The sequence below is a fragment of the Podarcis liolepis genome (assembly GCF_965112155.1).
Source record: "Podarcis liolepis genome assembly, chromosome: 5".
NCBI classification, from domain to species: Eukaryota; Metazoa; Chordata; class Lepidosauria; order Squamata; family Lacertidae; genus Podarcis; species Podarcis liolepis.
Window position 1 is genome coordinate 42,922,223 of NC_139556.1, and position 24,619 is coordinate 42,946,841.

At 44.7% G+C, this 24,619-nt stretch overlaps 1 protein-coding gene across 1 annotated transcript in view; it reads left to right on the plus strand.

The window, feature by feature from the left end:
• STK32C (serine/threonine kinase 32C) overlaps positions 1 to 23,653 on the plus strand; it is a 160,140-nt gene extending 136,487 nt beyond the window's left edge. Inside the window, exons 3-12 of the mRNA XM_083506003.1 lie at positions 333 to 484; positions 1,990 to 2,163; positions 4,110 to 4,147; positions 7,411 to 7,500; positions 8,823 to 8,926; positions 9,059 to 9,175; positions 14,217 to 14,342; positions 14,518 to 14,649; positions 16,864 to 16,931; positions 19,178 to 23,653. Coding sequence (XP_083362129.1) covers positions 333 to 484; positions 1,990 to 2,163; positions 4,110 to 4,147; positions 7,411 to 7,500; positions 8,823 to 8,926; positions 9,059 to 9,175; positions 14,217 to 14,342; positions 14,518 to 14,649; positions 16,864 to 16,931; positions 19,178 to 19,316 — 1,140 coding nt within the window. The 3' untranslated portion in view covers positions 19,317 to 23,653. The remainder of the gene's footprint in view (positions 1 to 332; positions 485 to 1,989; positions 2,164 to 4,109; positions 4,148 to 7,410; positions 7,501 to 8,822; positions 8,927 to 9,058; positions 9,176 to 14,216; positions 14,343 to 14,517; positions 14,650 to 16,863; positions 16,932 to 19,177) is intronic.
• The last annotated feature ends 966 nt before the right edge of the window (positions 23,654 to 24,619 follow it).

Below are 24,619 nucleotides of genomic sequence, written 5' to 3' on the forward strand. Positions count from 1 at the left end.
CTTCTGCAAGTGTGATGGCTATTTGGTAGTGCTGCATATCAGCGCCTTGCCCATAGCAAACTGGTTGTGAGCAAATACTACTGGACATTTTGCCAACTACTGGAAACCTATGTTGTTATAGAGTGCATGCTAAAAGTCTAATTCTGTGGCAGGGATCAACTGCATATGCCTGGCTTGCTGAGACAGGCCACATGATCAGGAGCAACCATGTCCTCTGTGACCATGAAAATGGCCTTTGTACTTGCACAATGCTGCAACAGCTGGGAAACCAAGGAAATTGAAACATATGAATCTAAATGCCACGTTCTCTCTCTTTTTTTGGTGACATCAAGGTGTGCATTGTACAAAAGAGAGATACAGAGAAGATGTATGCCATGAAGTACATGAATAAACAGCAGTGCGTTGAAAGGGATGAGGTTCGAAATGTGTTCAGAGAACTGGAGATCCTGCAGGAAATTGAGCATGCCTTCTTGGTGAATCTCTGGTGAATTTTCTTTTATTTATTTTGGGGATGGGTGGGAGGTGATTCTGTTCCACCAATTGTGCCTAGGACCATGTTAGTCTTAGAAGAAGCGGGTTTGGGGACATAGCAGTATGCAAGGTCTGGTTTTCAAAATGCCATAATACATAACAGGAGATAGCAGAGTCCTTAGACAGCAGCAAAGAAAAAGTAGCATTATCGAAGTCCATAGTACCACTACTAGTAGGTTCAGAGGGGTAACTGTTTTAAAAAACCCTAATTAAGCTTTAGGACACCCTCTGAAAAAGAAAAGAAAAAAAGATTTGGGAGTTGATCCAAGTTGGGTGTCCCCTGGGTGGCTTTGCCTAGCCCTAGCTTTTCACAGAAGCAGCTTGACAGGTGGGGCAGAGCCACTCTGCTACCTTCCCAGCAAGCCGGTCTCTGTTGCTTAATAGCAGGGACAAGGGAAGGGCACTGGATTGGCCAACGCCCCTCCCACCTTCACCTTCACCCTCCCAATGAGCAGCAATGACCCATCTGCTGGGAAGGTTGCATAGCGACTCTGTCTCACCCAGGGAGCCACTTCCATTTTTTAACCCTTGTTTCCTAGCCATTTACATCATCATCAAGATGCTCTAACCTTCCATGGTGAGTCTCTGTTGCCCACTGGCTTCCACTTTTAACCATTGCTCAGCTCTACATTGTCCAGTACAGTTGTACCTTGATTGTAGAATGCCTTGGTACTCGTACCTTTCGGCTCCCGAATGATCGAAACCCAGAAGTCAGTGTTCTGGTTTTTGAACATGTTTTTGGAAGCCGAATGTCCGATGCGGCTTTCGCTGTTGTTTCCGGCATGCCTGCGCAATCGGAAGCCAATCGGAAGCCGTGCCTTGGTTTCCGAATGTTTTGGAAGTTGGACGGACTTCCGGAACGCATTCTGTTAAAAAACCAAGGTACGACTGTATAAAGAATATCTCCAGGCCCGGGATGCCCTTCAACTCCTAGATCATCAAGAGGCTAGATAGCAGCAACTCCAGCTTGCCAATGAATCATTCGCACTGATGGCACTGGTTTTTGTTTAATAATGAAAAGAGACAGCCTGCTTGATATTCTGGTACATTATTGATTATGCCTGGAAAAAAATGAGTGTGGAGTGATCATATTACAGAAGCCATGTGACTGTGCCAGATATAGAAGCGGGGATTATATGAGCAAGGTAAAATTAACTGGGACAGCTGCTCCTCGCAAGATATGAAACAGGGACCTGTTCATATAATCAGCAAAACAAAATAACAAAATTGATTTATCTAGAACAAATATAGGATGTCAATGGACAAAAAAAGACTCGGAGAAATTCACGGGTTATATTTAGATATATAAATATTGAAGATGCCTACTTATTGTTCCTGCTTTGCAGGTGCATGGGTAAGTGAAGTGGGAAAACAGGCCTCTCATTTGTTATCACCGTCTGTGAAATCTGAATGGGTAGTCCACAGTTTGCTCAACTCACCTTTGCTAATTTTCCGCAGGTACTCATTTCAGGATGAAGAGGACATGTTTATGGTAGTGGATTTACTCCTGGGTGGTGACCTACGTTATCATCTCCAGCAAAACGTGCAGTTCACCGAGGAAACGGTGAAACTCTATATCTGTGAGATGGCATCAGCTTTAGACTATTTGCGCAGTCAGCATATTATACACAGGTAACAGCACAATCTGTTATTCCCAGCTGTTGGGAACTGGCACAGCTATCAAACAAATCAGGCTCCTTTGAGAGAGCTTTTGAGCTGGTTGCAGCTAGTGCAAGTCCCCACCCCCACATTCAATCTGCGGCCCAATTAGGCCAGATGGCTCCATGCCTGTCCTGATCTGGGTCTGATCCAGCCCCTGAGCTGAATCAGGGGCCTGGCAAAGCACTAGGCTATTAAAAACATGTGAGGAAAAGGAGGAGATCCAGGTAGAGACTTTCACCTGCACTATCTCTTTCTTACCCCCTCTCATCACCTGACCACATATTTAATTGGGGTTTTAAATGGCCCAATTTGGTTTGAGATGTGGGATTTGTCCAGAGCAGATGCACAGTCCTAGATTCAGCTAGGTGGAATCTCGGCAAGAAAACAGACCAATAAATACTGCCAATATAAATATTGGCAGTAAATGCAGCGATGGAGCAAGCCGACTGGGTGCCTCCATGGAGTCTGCCTGCCACTTCCCACTCAGCCACCCTACAGCTGAGGGGGAGGCAGCGGGCAGCGCAGAGCCTGCGGGCGCTCAAGCCACCGCGTCACTCCCAGGAGAGACGCATGGCTCAGGCACGCTGCAGGCCCCACAGTGAGTGCCGCCCACCATTTTGTCACCCCCCTGAGTAAGGAAACCCGGGGCGGACTGCACCTACCTCACCCCCCCCCCCGTGCTACACCCCTGAGTAAATGTCAGGAACTGGGGTAAGGAGCAAAGGTAAAGGTAAAGGAACCCCTGACCATTAGGTCCAGTCGTGGCCAACTCTGGGGTTGCGGTGCTCATCTCACTTTATTGGCTGAGGGAGCCGGCGTACAGCTTCCAGGTCATGTGGCCAGAGCAGCACACGAAAACCTATTTATCTACTTGCACTTTGATGTGCTTTCGAACTGCTAGGTTGGCAGGAGCAGGAACCGAGCAACGGGAGCTCACCCTGTCATGGGGATTTGAACCGCCGACCTTCTGATTGGCAAGTCCTAGGCTCTGTGGTTTAACCCACAGCGCCACCTGCATCCCTTCGGGGTAAGGAGTAGGTCAGCAATAAAAAACACTGGTGTAAGCGAAGTCAACTCTTTATTCAAAGAAATAAAAACAGCACAGGTCTAGTGATCACAGGAACTCTTCCCAGTAGGTCTTGCCACAAAGAGATAGTTGTGAGAACTGAAGGTCCCCACTTTCCTACCACTCCTACCACTCCTCCCCTGGTTCCTTCCCCCAAAGCCTAAGACTCTATGGCCTTGTCTCTTGTTGCTCCACCCTCTTCATTCCTCTCGGTGTTCTGGGAGATTGGGGAGAGGGGGAGGGGAGGAGAGCTGGTCACTGCAGGAAAGGGAGACTTCCTGGTTTCTCCAGCAGCCTGACTCATCTCTGCTTCCTTCCTCCAAGTCTGAATTGCTCTCTGCCCCAGCATCTTCCTGCTCAGTAAACCCTGTTGCCTCTTCAGCTTCTGACACCTCGTCCTCCTCCCAATCTGTCCCTTCTTCTTCCTCTTCCCACTCATTGTCATCCCACCACCAACCCCTGCTCTGAGTCTTCTTCCCATGCAGGATCCCTTGGGGGTTCCCCTACTGGTGCCTCCCACCCCTCCTCTGCTATATTATAACATTTAAGGAAATGGGAGATCCATTCACAAATCTCTGTTGCCTCTTCTGAGGTTCTGAGAAAACTGGATCTGATCTCAGGCTGTGTTCAGAACATAGCATTCTTTTGTTTACTGAGCCTGTTTTAAGGTGTGTGTTTTTCAAATCAAGTTTCCTCTGTGAGTTTCACCCCACCGTCTTTTCTAATTGCACTGGACAATATTTTTGAAAATCTCAAAACAACAACAACAACCCACTGTTTGGTAGGCTCATGAGGCATTTTGCATTTGCCTTTTCCAAGTTGTGCATAAATGCTTGTTTTTGCTTTCCAGAGACGTGAAACCAGACAATATTCTCCTTGATGAACAAGGTATGGGGGAAATTGCTAATTATGTCTATTGCTTCTGCCTCTGAATAGTCTTCACCCCCTGGTTGTTGTTTTTTGTCTTTTGCATTCATTTACATCTTCCGATTTATACTGCATTTCTGTGGTTGTGAATGATAAATAGAAGGTTATGGGATCGAAAGCAAATCGATTCCATTCATCTGCCATCAAGACTTGTTTCAGTGAAGAATTAGCGGTAATTGACATTGACTGGTAGCTACTATTACTCATTCCGGAAAGCTTTTTCATAAGTGCAGCTGATATGTAATTCCTCTGCTGATATAGAAACCTTGCACAAAGGTACATATTTATACATTTATTTTTTTAAAAAAAATAAGTTTTGACATCTATGTGCCTGCTTGGGTAGGCAGAGGCAAGAATAAAGTGTTCTGCTGTGATTAAATTTCTGGTTGGCAAGCCAGGAATAAAGGAAGAGTCCACAATTCTGCTTGGTTTTGAGAGGATAAGGGTTGTGGCTCAGTGGTAGATCACATGCTTTGCAGACCAAAGGTTCCAGGTTCGATCCCCAGGCTGGGGAAAGACCCTCACCTGAAACTTTCAAGAGCCACATCCAGTCAGTGTGGTTATGGAATACTCTTTTCTGAACTGTGTAGATGATAGGAAGGCATCTTCCTGTGACACCCACATGGAGCTTCATTGGAACAGAGGCTTCCACTTCCACTTTAGCATTTACGAGTATTGGTGCTCATCCTCATGTGGGGCTCTGTGTCTTTATCAACGATCCTATGAATGCAACACAGCTTTAGAGCAGGAGTTATTCAGAGCGTAAACATATCACCACATGCAGGTTGCTTTCCTGGAGTTCTGCCATCCATATGCAAGGTTTGGGATGTTGGCCTTTCAGGAACTGGTTGGATGAGAGATTATGAGAGTCTTCAGCAGGAGAAGAGGAAGGCTTTGAGCCAGGGGAGTGGTGGTGGGTCACGGAAGACAGATCAGAGGATGAAGCTGGGGGCAGAATGGTTAGATGCTGAAGCAAGCAACAGGCTTCCGTGGGTGAGAGGAAGAAGAGGTAGAAAACACTGAAGATGTAGGACAGTCAGCTGAAGAAGAGGTAGGGACAGAAGCTGCAACAGATTCACAGGAGCCTGCCAGTCTTACTGTATTCAGGTTCCCTTCCCCTTGTCTCTAAGGGCCCGGAGAAGGAGACTTAGGTGGAAAAACAGAAAATAAAATACAGGAGTGTTTTGTACTAGGGGAAATTGCTTGCAAAAGTGAGTATGTTAGCCAAAACTGCATTCAAAGATGTGTTTACTAGGAAAAATTCAGAGTAAAACGTTGATGATTTTTCATTATTATTATTTTTAAAAATGCAAATTGCTGCCTAAATGCAGAGAACCAAATTTAAGATGGGAAAAATGAGAACTGAAACTGCAAGATTCACCCATCCCTATCTGCCATGGAACTATGCAGACTACAGGACGTATCTTGGGCTCCAACTACAAGGGATGATGGCAGACCTCTACCGTTAAAAGCTGTACTTTCCCAACCAGGAGTGCTGCAGTGTTTGTGTCCCTCTGTGAAATCTAATGTGCTAAATGGGTGTGAAGACAGTGGGAAGGAGAGTCCAACTCCTCCTGCCTTTGGGAGCTTTAAATGCCATTCCCAGACCCAGCTTTACATGACTTTGGTAGAACCACATTTAAAAACACCGGCTCTGTTATATTTAGTCTGAGTCATCTTTTCCCTGTAATGAAACTCCCTCAAGAACCAAATAGAGAGGGTGGCACATTTCATCCTTTTCAGCGTGAGCTTTGATTTGATGGCACTTGAATGAATTCATGCAATGTGTGATTCTAATGGTTTGCAATCGACGGCTGGATGATTTGTTCATGTGTCCCCCTGGTGGTGTCTTCAGCTCTTTTTCACTCAGGCAACAGCACATTCCCATATCCAGTAGCTTTTCACAAGCCAAGAAAGAGAAGTGGCAAAGGTGTGGCCTACTGTGACCCCAGTCTTCTTAAAAGCTTTTATCCTACATGTAAACATGCATAAGCCTACATGCATTTAAAGTGCTGTAGCTTATGCGTTAGTTTATCAACAGAGAAGAGGTTCAAGCAAGCTGGTTTTTTCCTACTCTTGTTCTAAGGAGAATCCTGGGAACAGCATGTCCTTTTGCTAGTGATGCCAAGGAAAAGGGTTAAATGAAAGTGATGCCTGTTGCAGAGCATATTGACATAATTTCTAAATTACATACCATAAGTTGGCCAAAATACCAAGTTGTCATCTTGACCCATTGTAAAAAAAATCTCAATGGATCAGAATAACAACTTCTATACTAAAATTACCACGATTAGTTCACAGTGCAATATGCAGAGGTGCTTCACAATTCTAGATTTACATAAAATGGTATTATTCTTCCTCTGATATATGTTAATCTGGAATTTTTAAAAATAAATTCTAGAAAGTCTTGATGGAGCATCCCTCCCTTTTTAAAATGTATTGATGTACAGGTTGAATTCATAAGATAATGAAAAATAATTCCAAATCTAGGCAATTTTTGTGGATCCTTATTCCCGAGTCCTAATTTGCTGTCATTATTTGCAAGCTTCCGCTAAGAAAATTCAAATATTTGATATGTATGCATAATAAAGATGAAGGGTGTTTGTATATACCTGTTTTATTTGCATAACATAAACCACATGGAAGCACAGAGTAAGGTTACTTAAACCAACTGAAATCAATATGCCTAAGCAACCATGTTTTGGATTAAGTTCTATTCTGCTTCTAAAATCCAGATTTTTTATGATTCTAGAATTTTTTTTACCAGGATGAGGCAAATGGAAAACAGAGAACACTGGGGAAATTGTGGAAGACTGGCTTATTGGTGTAATGAAGCCTCATTCCAAACCACTAGAAAGCCTGTGCAATCTTCCTTCAATGGTGGATTTGCCAGATGTCATCAATATGTGCCCACCCTTTTTTCTGAATTCACAAGGACTAGAAACTTGTGTTTTAAAATGAAAACTGAGTTTTTTTAGCATGCTGAATTCTACAGCAGACACCAGATTCTGTGCATAATGCCTAATAGCCAGACATAATTCTTATACAGCAGCTTTATTTATCTTAATAAGAGCTAATATTGCTTGCCAGCCAGCTACAGAAAATATTTGGGGATGGTGTGACTACATGCATTAATGTTGTCCTCTGAAGTAGTTTCTTTCTGGACAACTTGGACACTTTGGGTTTTCATTCTAAAAATATGTGCTGGTTTTCTTCCTTTTAAGGCCATGCACACCTAACAGATTTTAATATTGCAACAATCATCCGTGATGGTGAAAGAGCAACCGCGTTAGCTGGGACTAAGCCGTATATGGGTAAGCCAAACCTTGCCAGTTTTAAATAATAACATATTTTATCATATTCTTCCTGCATAAAACTGTTAGGATTCCCTATGTAGCTTTCCCCCTGTGCCAGTTAGAACTGACCACCTCAAGATCTTTTATTAATGGTGCGGAAACTCAGGCAAAACACTTTCCCCCTGAACAACCAGCAAATATACAAAACCCAAAAACATTGAGCAAAAAATCCCTTCAGACACAATTAAAAACAGCACTTTAAATAACAGGACTGGGGAAAAAAAGAAGAGGACTCAGTCAAACACTTGAGTAAATAGCAAAGTTTTAGCTGCCTCTGTAAACAGAAACGCTCCTGGATCTCATTTGACAGAGCGTCTCATGGAGTGATCTGGTTTGTACGTCACAGTATTCCAGTCTATGGGACATTCACTCCCAACCACTTTGTTCCTTCCTGTCCTTTTAGCTCGGAGCAGCTTCTAAACCAAGGTTTGGCTTAAGTGTGACAGCCAAACCCAGGTTGCAACTCATGGTTCAGAAGACACACTAAACCAAAGCTTGGCTTAGCTCAGCATGGCACGCAAGTTAAGGAGAAAAGCAGCTGCAAGCTCCTCTCTGGGAGCTCACACTTTTGCACAAATTAGTCCATTGGGTGTGACTGCAGAGAATGTCCTGCTTCTGGTAACTACGGATCTTGAGTATGGCTTCCATTGATGACTGGAGCATGTGGGCAAGTACATATGGAAGAAAAGAGTCCTTGACGTCCCTAGGTCCTAAGCCAAACTTTAAAGGTCAAAATGAGCAGCTTGATTTGAGCTTGAAAACAACCTATCCCCTCCCCAAGCCTTTGAGGAAAAACATTTTCAGAGCTATGTATCTTATTCTTGTTTCAATAGGACTGCAGTCCTGTACCCACTTAAACCTGGTAGTAAATTCCACTGAAATAAGCAGGGTGTACTTCTGAATAGACATTTACAGGAATGCGCTGTTAGTTTACAGCCAGTTTCATAGAAACCAGTAGCAACCAGTGGGGTGGTATTTCTCATCTGGATTCCCAACATGAAGGTCATAGCCGGTAACCAATAAGGGAAGAGGCCAAGCCACAGGGAAGCTGGCGCATTGTGGGTGCAGCAGCAGAGACAATCAAATACCCCGACTGCTGCTCCTGCCCCAGCCTCTCTCCTGCCCCTCCCCTCTCCCTTTTGGTTACCGTCAGTAATCCCTGCATTGGGAAGCCAGATGAGCAATGCCACCCCATTCTGCTCTGCTCCACTGCCTGCTACTGACCAAAGCCAAAACAGATGGAGGCATTCAGTAGTGCCCCCCCTTCTTTATCTTTTCAGCTCCAGAGATCTTTCATTCCTTTCTGAATGGTGGAACTGGTTACTCCTTCGAAGTTGACTGGTGGTCCCTTGGAGTGATGGCATACGAGCTCCTTCGTGGATGGGTATCCTGTTCTTTAGTGTTTAAAAAAGATTGTTTGGCATTATTTCAGTGCTTTGTGTTCCTCAGAAGTAAGCCTGGGATTCCACCCACCCACCCCCGGTTTTTCAATATCTTTTTTCCTTCTTTTTCTCAGAGGCCTTATGACATCCACTCTAACAGCCCCGTGGAATCCTTAGTTCAGTTGTTCAGCACCGTGAGTGTCCAGTACGTAACAGGATGGTCAAAGGACACGGTCGCCTTATTAAGAAAGGTAAATAACTTATCTATCCGGGAAGGGTTGCAATTATTTATTAGCACAATGCAAATAATAAGGGCCTTGATCCAAATAGACATGCTCATGCTGACTTGCCTGCATGTTGCTGCACGCATGTATCTGTGATTGCTTGGTCTCCAGACAGATGGCACCCTGTGCATTGTTTCCAGTGCAATGCCAGGAAGCAAGCTATGCATCTCTGGGATTTGAATGCAGAGCTACTCTGCTTGGAACAATATTCGCAGTGCCCTTTTGCTCAGAGGCTTCTCAGTCCAGACTATGTGCCACTCCCTCTAGAGAAGAACCATAGCAACGTCCAACCTAGTGGATGCTGTAAACTTTCACCAACCTAGTGCCCTTTAGATGTTTTTGACTACAACTCCCATCAGTCTCAGGGGCACCATCTGGAGAGCACCAGGTTGGCAAAGGCTGCTCTAGACTGGGTGCCATCATTGAGATTCGTGGAATTAGCACGCTAATGAAACGCGTATGAAATAGACAAGTGAGGTGATCCTCCAGCTCCTGATCTCCTTTCTGGTGTGACTCGAATTCATTTACAGCTGTTCTCTTTGCAAGGCTTAAATATTACCAGCCAACAATTATTAGGTTATATTTTTTCACTCATAAACATTAGGACTGTGCACGGACATCCCCCACACAAGATCTACACTGCGGCCCCGTTCTGTGGGCCCTGGATCAGACTGGTTTGCCCTGTATGCCACCCACCCTGCCCCAAATCCACCCCAAAGCAATTTGGGGGCAGAGCTAAGGGATTTTACAGGTGTTTTTTTTTTAATGCTACTTCAACATATGGTTAAAATAGGGTTTAAAAATACAGTTAGAAGGAGGGTGTACACCAGCATTGCACAGGATTGGATCCTCCCACTTAACAGCAAGCGGATCCAATCCTGCATGGTGCTGCTTCGGGGGAAGGAATAATGCAACCACCCAGTTGGTCCCTTATTTTTTAAAGCTTCTCTTCCATGCCTGGCTCCCCTTCCTGCTTGGCACCCTGCCCCCCCCCCAACAGCTCCAAAGAAGCTTGACTTGGCTTTGGGCCTTGAGTGAATCCATTGCACAGCCCTAATAAGTGTTAGTAAGAAGCTGTGGTTATTATTATTACTTAACAGAGCAATTGTTTACATGTGAACAAGTTCTGATGTACATCCAGAATGCCCTTACCTGCAAGGCCTGTCCCCATCCTTTCCCTGGAGGAACTGCTCCCAGGTTATAGATCAGGTTCATCAACTGAAATGAAGGAGATAAATGATATGAATATCTGGGTGTGTACAGAATTCAGCATTAGCATGATAATTATGGAAAACAGTAGCCAATTATTGCAACTTCTTGTACGTTCGGGGTAGGGTGTGGGTGTTTGGAAGCCTAGTAGTATGTCAGAATTATCACTCTCTAATAGTGAATTCAGGTACTGAGTGCTGACAGCATTGGAGCTACAAAAGGGGGGTGGCGATGGGAAAGAAGAGGGAATGTGCTCGGGGAAACCCCAAGAGTTTCACAAGTCTAGACAAACTTCAGAAACAAAACCCCTCAAAGGAGAACTGGGCATGCTCAGTAGCCATGGGCTGTCAAGTGTCATTTGGAAAAGAAGAATGAAAAAACCTGGGATTAGGATGGAATGGAATGTCCTGTAGTACAGCTGGCTGGCTGGCTGGCTGGCTGGAACCTTGAGCACAAGTCTTGTTGTTAGGAGATAAGGATACGTCGCAGCATTCTGTTGCCAGCTCCACCTGTAATATCTTAGAGGCAATGTGGAGGAGAGCAATGCAGGCTTCCAGTGGCTTTTCTGTATAGCCCCTTGCACTCAGATAAAGAAACTCATGTTCATTTTTCAGTAACAGTTACCAAGTAATATGTGCCTCATTAGATAACGTTTTCCTATTTCTGTGAGAGAGGAAACTTGTCATTCTGTGTTTATAAATGTTGGATAGTTTTTAAAAGCTAGATTTCAGCATCCTGTTAATATATATATATATAAATGCATAAACACAATAGTAATAGCAATTGAGCATCTCCAGTGTAAGCCAATGGAAGGTAGACAATATACATAATTAAAGTTTGATTTTTAAGTGGAGTTCCATTATGAAACAATTCTATTGAAACTTGCTCAACAAGAGCACAGGTGCCCTCTGCTGGATTTGTGTAGGAACACAGCCCAGTCTTAAAAACAAACATCATCTAGAAAAAAAATGAATATAGCCATAGCAGAAAATAACATTAAACAAATTATGTAGGCACACAATATAAAGCAGTTTTCTACATGCTTTTGCAAAGGATCTGGCCAGCGTATAATCATAATTAGTGTTAACTACCATTCCTTTAACTTTAAAGGGCATATTGAGATTCCCTTGCGGTGAAGCTATAGAACAGGGGTCGGCAACCTTTTTCAGTCATGGGCCAGTCCACTGTGCCTCAGACCTTGTGGGGAGCCGGACTATATTTTGGAAAAAATAATAATGAACGAATTCCTATGTCCCACAAATAACCCAAAGATGAATTTTAAATAAAAGGACACATTCTACTCATGTAAAATTGAAGGAATGGGTTTCTGAGCAGTCAGTTTAAAACTGACTCACCCCCCTTTCTTCTTAGCATTTCTAAAATGCTTTAACTTGAGCTGTTGAGCAAATGCATAACAAGAACACAGCTGCATAAACAAGGCTCTCTCCTTTATCAGTCTGTGACGATAAGGCTGGCCTTGTCCACACTAAAGTGGAACAGAGATGACACTCTAGGTCTTATCTTACCACAACCCTGACGCACAGACCTAAGTCCGGGAACAAAGCCAGAGTGCATTCTCGGAGATGATGACCTCTTCCTCCAAGATAAGAGTAGGAAGAGGAAGTACAGGAAGGAAGATCCTTTTATGGTTGAGAATACCAGAGCATGTCAACCTGCGTACATAGGCTGACAAGGTTGGGTTCCTAGGGAAAGAGGGAGAGGGTGCCTGGAGGATATATATACTGCATGAAACTTCTCATTTCTTTGGACTTGCTGTGGACTCACCACACAAGTGCCTTCTGCTATCTGGAGAGCAGAATAAACTCTTTCTTTGAACCAACCCTGGTGTCATTTGACTTCCTTCCTCCTGTCCTGGAGGAAACCCAATCGGTGAACTCCAATAAGGCTACAAAATCATGCTGATTCCTGGACCATCCGTGGGCTGGATTGAGAAGGCGATTGGGCCGCATCCAGCCCCCGGGCCTTAGGTTGCCTACCCCTGCTATAGAATGGTGGTATGGAAACTGTTGGTTGAGTTGCTAACTGGCAGTGATCAAGCAATCAGACAGCTGCTTTCCTGCTTGCCAAAGTCACTCTGGCTCCACCCGAGAGGGGCATGTGCCACACTTCTGAGTTGGGTTAAATGGCTGGAAGATACAAATTCTGCCAAACTGGCTTGATCCATACAGTGAGCCTCAAGTCTGGCTTCAGTGCTTTATCAGAACTCACAAAACATGGGAGGAACCAAACTACCTATTACACTACATGTGTAGCATAGAGAAGTGGGGTGGGGGAGGCATGCTCAACTAATCATAGGAACAGGAGGTCCCAATTTTCACCATGACTGTGGCACATGGGGACAGGAGGCTTAGCCCTTCTCTCCTCAGCTTCAATGCAGAAAAACAATTGCCCGTCCCCAGCTTAGAAAAAAATTCCCATTGGTGCATTTAGCACTAAGGTGTAGTTTTTCCCTTAAAAGTAGAGCACTTGCTCCACATACAGGGGTCCCACGTGCAACCCATAGTTAATGTTAACTATCGTTTATAAACCATAGTTAATGTTGAAGTGTTTGAAAGATGATCACTTAAATATTGGTTTATTATGTCCTCCTTCCTCCATTAAAGGAAACACAATCCAGGAAGAGCCACAGTTTGCTCATAGCTCTGTAGTTTTTGGGCAGTGATGGCTCTTTAACCATCGTTAAGGGGAAGGTCAGGGTTTGCACACAACACTAAGCTATCATTAGTGCTAACCAAGGCTGAGAAACCAACTACCTTAATGATCTATGTTTAACCACAGTTAACCATGGTTAAGCTGCTGTACTGGGTTCACATATGACACTAAGTCACAGTTTAATAAGCCATGGTTTAGCTTAATGTGTGAACCAGACCACTGTGATTAGAAGGATGGCACCTAATGGCAGGGCCAGCCTCGTCTGCAGTGTGGTCAAGTCCTTTTTATTAAGAAAGGTATTTGCCATATCACAAGTTGAGCACTGATTTTGCTGTCTTAAAAAAAATGGTGACTAGATCTACTTAATTTCTTAGCTTTTGTGGGGGATTGTCCTCAGCTATCTGTGATTATAATGTTTCCATGGTGCAAATTTTGTTAATTGGTTTCAAATGTTACTTGTGTCTTGTGTAACATTTTTCTTTATGTTTGCCAGCCATTATTAATATTGTATGGGGTTTTTTGCTAGGGATTCTGGGTCTACATTTTGAAAATAAATGAATAGGGTATGCACTGCTGAACATTGAACAGGTTCATAAAGAGATGATTAGCATAAAGATGAGTTATCTGTGAACATATGCTTATGTTCAGTGAAGAAGGTGGCATTGCTTTGCTGCTGCTGCTGCTGCTGCTGCTGCTTCTTCACCTACATGATCGGTACATCTCATGATTAGTATTTATGCTACCAATAACAAAAGGGCCATTTGTCTTCTCTGATCTGTGGCTGATCCCACTAGTGCAGGATTAGTAGAATATTGGCCAATGGAAACACAGAAACTGCCAGGGTTATAGGCAGCAGAAGACTAGCTGGATCTTCCACTGAAATAATGAACTAAGGAAAAGGCACAATTCAAATAAATGGGAGACAAAATGAATGAAATTTTTAGAATTAATATGAACAGGAAACTAGATTTTGTGTCCCCACCCCCTTGAACAGCTCTAGTGAGACTCACGCAGATGTAATAGCCATGTAAGAGAGGTAGTTTTAGGAATTGGCCCAGATCAAGGCAGATTTTACTGTTCTATCAAAATCAAGCTTTGCCTCATCACTCAACATTTGCTATTTCAGCTTCTGACAGTGAACCCTGAGCACCGGTTTTCTAGCTTAGCTAGCATCCAGACTTCTTCCTACTTATCTAACGTGGACTGGGACGAAATCTGCGAAAAGAAAGTGGAGGCAGGATTTGTGCCTAACGTAAGTCAAAGAGATGAGTACGTTTGTTTCTGTCCCTGATCCCTATGTATTGTGAAGCGGGGGAAAGAGAAAGCCAGGGATTTTCTGTTCTGCAAACAAATTTGGCATGCCGCTCAAATTACCTTGCTTGTCAATCACATGGCTTTGAGGCAATATCCTGGTCTGCTTTTAACAGAAAGGCCGTCTGCATTGTGACCCCACCTTTGAGCTGGAGGAGATGATCCTGGAGTCGAGGCCGCTGCACAAGAAGAAAAAGAGGCTTGCAAAGAATAAATCCAGGGATAATAGCAAGGATAGCTCACAATCGGTATGTGTCCCCTTACAATTCCCCCCCAAAAACTGATGGAGTGCTGAGTTACTGTGGGGCCTGTTACTTTGCAAAGAATGAGAGACTGGTCTCTGCTAGAGGGTGGCAGTGCTGTTTTTGCTTTCAGTTATGTGAGAATAAAGGGCATTTGCATTCTACCATTCTCTTATTTACCGTATTTGTCGCTCTATAGGATGCACTTTTTCCCCTCCAAAAATTAAGGGGAAATGTTTGTGCCTCCTATGGAGTGAATCTAGGCTCCTTGGCTTCAGCAAAAGCAATGCGAAGCCTCCAAAGCACAGGGAGCGCTCCCTCCGTGCTCCGGAGGCTATGTGTTGCTTTCGCTGAAGCCTGGAGAGCGAGAGGCGTCAGTGCGCACTGACCCCTCTCACTCTCCAGGCTTCAGGGATAGCCGCCTGAAGCCTTTGGAGCGCAGCGGGACCTCGCGCTGCGCTCCAAAGGCTTTGGGTTCCTTTTGCTGAAGCCGGGAGAGCAAGACTCTCCTGGCTTCAGCAGAGAGGGAGAGCTGCGCAGCGCCCCTTCAGCGAAGCGGGAGGAGAAATGGAAGGGGCTCCATTTCTCCTGCCACTTCACTGAAGGGGCGCTGAGCAGAGAGGGGGAAAAAATTTTTTTCTTGTTCTCCCCCTCTAAAACAAGGTGCATCCTATGGTCGGGTGCGTCCTATAGAGCGAAAAATACAGTAGGCTACATTCCAGCCATGCAAAAGTCAGAGGATTCTACATACGCTCCTCTGCATCTAGGCAAACAAGGGTTACGATCACAGTTCAAAAGCCAGAGCTATGTATTACCACTTGGATGAGGGTGTTGAGGAGAACCAGACAGGGAAGTTTGGCCTGGGGGTGGGGAGCTAGGACAAGTCCCAAGGGCTGAATAAGGAGACCTGGAGGGCCTGAGGCTCCTCACTTCTGCTCCACCATATTAGGCAATCATGTGAATGCAATGGCAGAGAACTTGCCTTCCATTAGGCGATATGTGGCACCAGTGGCTTTGCTACTGGACTACTGCAATGCGCTGTATGTGGGGCTACCTTTGAAGGTGACCCGGAAACTACAACTAATCCAGAATGTGGCAGCTAGACTGGTGACTGGGAGCGGCCGCCGAGACTACATAACACCGGTCTTGAAAGACCTACATTGGCTCCCAATACATTTCCAAGCACAATTCAAAGTGTTGATGCTGACCTTTAAAGTCCTAAATGGCCTTGGCCCAGTATACTTGAAGAAGCATCTCCACCCCCATCATTCAGCCCGAACACTGAGGTCCAGCTCTGAGGGCCTTCTGGTGGTTCCCTCCCTTCTTGGTATGAAGCCCTAATGGCGCCCTCCCTGTGGAATGCCCTCCCATCAGATGTCAAGGAAATACAGTGGTACCTCGGGTTAAGTACTTAATTCGTTCTGAAGGTCCGTTCTTAACCTGAAACTGTTCTTAACCTGAAGCACCACTTTAGCTAATGGGGCCTCCTGCTGCTGCTGCGCTGCCAGAGCACAATTTCTGTTTTCATCCTGAAGCAAAGTTCTTATCCTGAAGCACTATTTCTGGTTTAGTGGAGTCTGTAACCTGAAGTGTATGTAACCTGAAGCGTATGTAACCAGAGGTACCACTGTAAACAACTATCTGACTTTTAGAAGACATCTGAAAGCAGCCCCAATTAGGGAAGTTTTTAATGTTTTATGTTTTGTTGTGTTTTGATGTGGCTGGGGAGGCGCGGCCAGATGGGTGGAGTATAAATAATAAAATTAATATTATTGTTATTATTATTATTATTATTATTATTATTATTATTATTAATTATTATTATTAATTATTATTATTGCAGAACAGAATGAAGGAACCAAAGAGAGGCTTCTAAGTTGGTCTTAGTGTTTGTGCTATATAAGTCAACTCGGGAGCAGCCAGTATGAGGTGCACTGTCCCCCCAGCTTCCCAGCACTGTGGGCTGCTGCTGCTTACTGTGGAGGAGAGTGGGGTGGAGCGGGGAGCTCAGTGCAGTGTGGCACATGGTGGCAAGTGTGTCTGATTGGTTCCCTGCACCTTGCCACTCCCCCTCTCTGTAGTGACGGTGGCCAACAGTGTCGGGAGGCTGCAAGAACCATGGATCCACACTTGCCTTGCCCCACTAGCACCTCCTGAGTAAATGTCATTCAGAAATTTTGACAGAAAGTGCATGTTAACTGTTTTCTTTTCTTTTATAAGGAAAACGACTACCTCCAGGATTGCCTGGAAGCAATTCAGCAAGATTTTGTCATTTTTAACAGAGAAAAGTAAGTTTAGGAAGATGCTTTAAGGGAATGGGGAGAGGGGCTTATTTTCATTGGCACCTAAGTTAACTTAAGGAAGCTCATGGGAGAAAAGTTTCCCGTCTCTTCCTTCCCACAGTGGAGCCCTATCACCCTCCGAAAGGGTGCCCCTCCAAGTCATGACCTCCCCCAGGAGGCTTTTCTTGGGACACTGGGAAGTATTGAGAGCGCACAAAGGGGAGAAGACTTTCCTTCAATGAATTTCCTTAGGCTAGCTTACCATAGCATCCAAGCCGCTAAGCTGGATTTGAATTGGGTGTAGAGTTAACCTCCTTATGTCAGCCAACTGATGTCCTCTGGATGTTTTGTACTACAGCTCCCATCATCCCTGACCATTGGTCATGCTGGCTCGAGCTGATGGGAATTGTAGTCTAAAACATGTACAGTGGTGCCTCGCAAGACGAAATTAATTCGTTCCGCAAGTTTTTTCTTCTTGCGAGTTTTTCGTCTTGCGAAGCACGGTTTCCCATAGGAATGCATTGAAAATCAATTAATGCGTTCCTAGGGAAACCGCCTTCAGACCAGGTCCGGGGACAGTCTGTCCCCCGACCTCTTCTGAAGCCTGGGGGGGGGAACAAGGGCTTTTCTTCCCACCCCCAGCCTTCAGAAGGCTGTTCTGAAGGCTGGTGGTAGGAAGAAAAGCCCTTCTTCCCACCTCCCGCCCCACAAGCTCCGGGGACAGGAGGGCTTCGCTGCCGACCCCCATCATTTTAAAATCTCCCCGGGACAGCAGAGAAGTCTCTGCTGTCCCGGGGAGATTTTAAAATGCTGGCGGGCTCCTGCCATAGGCGCGCGTCACCTCTCCAGCCGGGAGAGGGTCGCAGGGGGCTGCTTCTCTGCTGTCCCGGGGAGATTTTAAAATGATGGGGGTCGGCAGCGAATGCTTCACTCCCGCCCGCCAGCATTTTAAGATCGCCCAGGGCAGCGGAGACTTCTCTGCTGTCCCGGGGAGATTTTAAAATGCTGGGGGTCGGCAGCGAAGCGTTCGCTCCCGCCCGCCAGCATTTTAAGATCGCCCGGGGCAGCGGAGAAGTCTCCGCTGTCCCGGGAAGGCAGGCGGGGGGGAGCAAAGACTTTTGCCCCCCGCCGGCCTTCAGAAGAGGTCCAGGACCTCTTCTGAAGGCCGGCTGTGGGCGAAAGTCTTTGCTCCCGACCGCCAGCAATTTAAAACAGGTCCCCGGAGATTTCCCTATGGGCTTTCGTCTTGCGAAGCAAGCCCATAAGGAAATTCGTCTTGCGAAGCGCCTCCAAAACAGAAAACCCTTTCGTCTTGCGGGTTTTCCGTCTTGCGAGGCATTCGTCTTGCGGGGTACCACTGTACTGTAGTGAGAATCTGGCTAGGGAAGGCTGCTTTGTGCTATAGATGCCCCCTGGTGGTGAAGAGGAAGAAGGGGATGCTGTTATTACTAGCAGACCTACTACATATTTTGAATCCGTTAGCTATCATGGCACTAATGACTGTTCATATACAAAAATTGCACGTATGCCTCTGTTCATCGCGCAAGTATCATTTTTAACCTAAGTGACAGTGCAATGTGAATTGTGGTGTTTTATTTTTTAAAGTATTCCACAAGGATGTTCTAATTAGGAGGAGGTGGCATACGGCACAAACAGCCTGAGGTCAGCTAGTTTACATTTCCCTACAACTTTGAAGCAATCAAAATGTCAGAAACTTGAACAAAGAATGTATCATACATAATTCAAAAAAGAGATTTGTGCAAAATGACAGAAATGCAGGAAGAATACCGGACAGCTTGGCCTGAGATGAAGTTCCTTTAAAAAAAAAAAAGTGTGTTAGACCCAAGTTGTGCTGGCATGATTTAAATCATTCAAACAGGGAAGGGAGTCATTTCACAGAAATAACCTGGTATGTCGATTCTCTGTCCTCTCCATGGTTGCATTTCAAGAAGCAACACAATGGGAGGTGATGTGAAAGGAGTTTCTGAACTGATTAAATTAATTAAAAGTGATCAGCATTCTCTGAGTAAACCCTCAAAATGTCCTCAGGAACGCCCTTTTTACAAGTCCTGGCCCCAGAAGCCACAATCAGCTAAAAGGGAGGGCTTGAAACTCATACCAAATCTCCCTAAAGTGCACATTTTAAATCCCCATTTTAAAAACCACATGCTTCATCTCAAAGCACCACTTTCGTAACCTCGTTTTCACACTGGCATGATAGCCTTCCTTCTCTCTCGCTCTCTCTTGTACAGGTTGAAGAGGAGCCAAGATCAAATGAACGAGTCCATTTCTCCTCCTGAAACCACCGACGAAGCTGAGACTGAAACAGAATCTGAAAATTCCAACCTGAATATGTGTAGCTCAGTATGTTCTTCCACAGGCAGCAGCTAGGACTACGGAGAGGAGGCAAAGGGGCCGGGAGCTTGCGCACCTCTTGAATAAATCATTCTCAGGTTGCACTGACAAGCCGATGACAGGACACTGAGTACCTTGGTTGAAGAAAAGAAGAGGAGTCACACAAAACAACACTGTAGAGCCGCAGCAGAGGCACATAGTTCTTACAGAACTCATGGATTTTTTTTCCCCTTCAGAAAGGGATCGCCTCTTTTACCCAATACTTTGCTATGCAACACTTTGGTGAAAACCTTTCCATTTCTTCCTTTGCTCTTTTCTTTTCGCAGGGACAGACAGTGGGGTCTGAAGGATATTGGCAAGGCGATAAGGGTTCCAGACCCAGTTCCAGAGTAGGTCCAAGAGAATGCAGATTGAAAGCATGCATAGTGGTCCCAGAGGACTAGGAAAGGGGGCAAAAGCCACTGGAAGCTCACTTTTATGGGACCGTCCTTAATATGCCAGCTAAGGCTCATGCATGCAAGATTGTCTCTTGGTATTTTCAGAGCATTAGAGAGTTCTTACGGACCGTGGCAGTTGCAAAATACTTGTATGTTCAACTGGGACAATACAGTGACAACTTGGCCATACATGATTTTCAGAGGGCCCAATCTCAGCATTAATGGATCCTTTCCAGTGGTCCTGTCCAGGGCCAAATATGCTGGGTTTTTGCAGCATGGAATTTTAAAATGGTTTTGCTGCAAGGTAGAGCGTTTTCCTAAACATGCCGAATTGTTTCACAAAGCTATCCTTACTTAACAAGGAGCTGTTTAAGCTACAAGCATATTAATAGAGGTTAGTGTTTTCTTCACTCATAATGAAGGAGCAGGGCACTAGTTTGGCTGGATGTAGGTGAGATAGCTATAAAGCAATGCCCTAGTTATGCAGGAAGTGATGCGTTGATGCGCTTTTTTTTTTGTCTGCGTCATTCTAAGTGTATTTTAATGTATTGCATAGGATGTCTGTCTCAACTTCTTGTGAGGACAGGAGAGGTCCGATGATTTCCTCCAGCTGTGGATATTGCTTTTTTAAATGTTTCAGAAGCCCTTTTCTTCCCTATCCTACAATCCTGTTCACACTTACCTGGGAATCAGCTTCATTGAACTCAATGGGACATAGTTCTGAGTAGACTTGCATAGGATTGCACTGCCAGTGGGCTTTAGGTTACACTGATAAAAGCGCTTAGAACCCCTGGTTCTAGGACAGTAAATATATGTGTTGTACATAAATATCGTAAGTGTTTTAATGCAAAGCTGTTTGTTACCAGCTGTCTATGAGATTGCCATGTTTGCATTCCAGTTGTGTTTTCCTGTAGGAACGTGAACTTAGCATGCTTTTACTTTCAAGGCATTTCTCCCTCGCCCTGCTGTTTTATTGAGGCGCCTGCTACAGGCCAATATGCCAGGGTTGGAACCAAGGTCCTACGAACACAGGAACCAATTTACAGCCTTACTTACGAAGCTACAACTACCTCTGTAGCAGTGCTGTAACAAGTTCCTTTATATTCCATCACTGCTAAGGAACAGGGATTTGCATGGAATTCACACCGACTCCCTTAGCGTGGGGTTTCCACGAATATTTTTGGTCTCGATGGTTTGCTTTCCATTTTAATTTCCACAAACGCAGCACACGGCATAACCGGTGCGGAGCAATTTTGTACAGACAACAACCAAAACGTAGTTGCCTTTTCCACAGTTTTATGTGGAGTTTGGTTAGGAAATGAGCATTGTGCACAACCAAAATTTCACAAAGAACAAAATTCAAGTTTGCTGGTGGAGTACAATGTAGGGGTATTCAAAGAAGCCAAAGCTTTTCCTATCAGTTCCTCTCCCTAGCCCAAACCAAGGGAATGGCAGCGCCCCCCCCCCCACTCTACAATGAAACTGCACTCACTTTTGGAAGGGGTAGTACAGTCTCACAATACCTGGTGCTACGCTGGTATTGCAGGAATATCACACTGCAGGCGTTGCCATCTATGCCAGCAGAAGTGTTTATAGAGTCAAAGCGCCAACTCGGTTAGTCAACTGATTCAGCTGCATTAGCACAAGAGACTTCGCGGCACACATACTCCAGCTTGAATCCCATACTTAAGTGTGGGTTGGCAATTGCATGCTCTGTTACTCTGCTGTGATGAATTCATCAATCGCAGATTTAACGTTCTGAATTATTCATCCTTTCCTCCAAGTGGACTCTTGGAAGGAGTGTGTGCTGTGCACCTACCATTGTGTCGAAGATTCTGCCATTATTTTCTTAAAACAACAACAACAATCCTGATACCATCTAAAAACATTATCTTCATTCAATAGATATAATAGATATTCTTCTTCTTCTCCTTATTGGCTACTTGATTCATGGAAAAGCGGCATCTGCTCTGTCCTTTTAAATTGGTGCCGTGCCACTTTAAGCAAAGAATCCTGGGAGGTGTAGTTTGTTAAGGGTGCTGAGAGCTGTTAGAAGATCCCCCTTGTGGAGTTGCAATCTCCAGGGTGATTTAGCAGGGTGATTTCCTTCTTCCCAGGAAAGCTACACTTCCTCCCTGTCCTTGAGTCATTTATTCTGCCAGTACTGTACTGCATTCCTGATACACAATATAGCACACTGACTTTGAGGAATCGAGGGTTTGATTGAGGCACAATCTTTTAGACGAGGAATTTATGTATTTTTAAAGCCTGTTCCTATGTACTTTACTAAAGCGATGTACTTTTCCTTTTCACTATAATACCTGATACGTGTGGGGTGCAATCACAGGGACCTGTGGTTTCTAAGAAATAACTCTAAAATAAATGCTTATATTGAGCACAATGGTTATTGGTATCAATCGTCAGTCAGCAAATGAAGAACTGGCTTGTTTCAGCAGTTAGAATTTGTTGTGTATTTACAAGCAGGTAATCGAATCCGCTTTGGTGTGGACCGTGGCTATTGTAAAACATTCCAATGGGGATGGGCGCTAAGGTCCAAAAAGCAGCCCGTGCCCTGATCATTTGTCTGTAAATTTTGCATACCAGTAAATATGTGAGTTAATGCCTCTCACTCTTGTTGATGGTGAATCACTATAAATGCTGAAAGGGACCAAGACTTGGACAGAAGCATTCTTATTGATGGAAGCAGGAATGATGCCATACAATAAAAACATGAGACAAGCCCTGCTGGATCAGGCTGACGTTCCATCTAGTCCAGCGTCCTCTTCCCAAAGTGGCCAGGTGCCTGTGAGAAGCCCACAATCAGAACCTTGGTCAAATGTATACCACTTGGTCAACCACATGGAAAGGCCTATTGCAAAGAAAGCCCACACAGTACAATCTAGATGTCATTTGATTACAACTTCCCATCAGTTCTAGCCAGACTGGCAAATGGGAGCTGAAATCCCACAATATCTTGAAGGCACCAGACTGGCTGCTCTGGTACAGTGGACCAAGTGTTGACTGGTAGGGTCCAATGCCAACTTGGCTGTGGGGCTAATCAGCCAGTCCCTATGTCTCAGCCCAACTCATCTCACAGGCTTTCTGTGAGAATAAAATGGGACCGGTCGCATGTATTCCGCCCTCAGTTTCTTTGGTGGAAGGCTGCAAGCCAACCACAGGTGTGTTTTTTAAAAAATAAAATAAAATAATAATAATAATAATAATACGATGGAGAGTTAGCAAGAGAAGCCTGGGAGGTAAAATAGTAGCAGAGCTTCTAGTGTTGCAGGTGAGCTGGCAACTTCACATTCAGGTTATCTTGATGTGATTTTGGCCCTCACATCTGAACATTTCACCGTTATGGTAAGATATAAAAATACGCGCGCACACACACACACACACACACACACAGAGAGAGAGAGAGAGAGCGAGAGAGAGAGAGAGAGAGAGAGAACCATATATCATATGGTGTTTAATGAACGTAGTAGATGGGGCTTGCAGATCTCTGAATTAGGAGCTCACTTGGTGCAACCTGAGCTACAGTAAGCCGCTTCTCGAGTTTATCAGCAGGAGCCGTCATTGTACATGCAAACTATTCATGGGGATAAACCTCAGAGAAGTAATATTTAAAAACAAATGCAAAACACCTGTGCTGGCAATAGAAAGCTAAGGTGCTGATGGGATCTTGATGCATCAAGGGTGACTATTCTTTTGTCGGTTTATTACAGTGCAATTTTACTTTGTAAAATATCTTTGTAAACAAGGTTCGTTCATTTCTGTAAGTTTTACTGCATGAAAAGGAACAGTCTGTTCTATGAGGACATTTCAGTTACAGCAATATGTTTGTGGGATTGTTTTTATTTTGGCAGGTATCTGCAGAAAAGTCATTGCATTTGTGGAGTAATAAATGTGTTTTGGTTTTTTTAAAAAAACAGAACTGAACGTTAACATTTATTTATAGGATTTTAAAAACAACAACACAGCAGCAACATGCAATGGTGTGGCAAGTAGAAAGTGGTCACTGAAAAGTCCTTTTTGGCAAAGGTTGCAGGGCAGAAGCAGAGTGACATCTGGATGAGATGCATGCCTACTGGACAAGTCAGACCAATATCAGTAGCCTCCACCCATGCTGAGTGTGCCTGACAAGTCAGAAATCATGCAGCTCCATGCTGCTGACCAAAATGCTCCTCTGCCTCTGATCCTAAGGACACATGAATCTGCTGTATCCTGAGTAAGACCATCTAGCTCAGACAGGTCCCTCCCAACCCTTCCTGGAGATGCTGGGGATTAAACCTGCTTTCAACACATGTTCTCTGCCTGCAATGCCCACCAGTAATGGTATGGAGCTTCTCTCCTCCTTTTGCTGTGAGCTTCCACAGCTGTTCATTAGATAGTAATGAGCTTTTGTTAGATTCATAGAGATTTCTTCTCTGATCCAGCCAGAGGTACTTTGCGCACAGGTGCAGACTTCTGCAACCAAATTCCTAGCCAGATAGTCAATGATGCATGAGAACAGATGCTGTGAGCAGGACTCATCAGCTCAATCCAACAACCGGGACAGTATACATGTAGACCCATCAAATAATTTACAATAGCACCAATCAGCTGTTTGGGGGAGGAGAGGGAGCCGTACTTTTTCTCCACTCCAAACATCTGATCTGCCCATCATTGATTATGTGACAGGGCTATGGATATGCAGCCCATCTGCTTTGTGTGCACGGTGTGTTAAAAGCCAAGTGCGTGCAAATGGTGTTATAGGCCAATCATGGGGAGCGGGTGGTGCTGTGGTCTAAACCACTGAGCCTCTTGGGCTTGGCGATCAGAAGGTTGGCGGTTCGAATCCGCACAACAGGGTGAGCTCCCCTTGCTCTGTCCCAGCTCCTACCAACCTAGCAGTTCGAA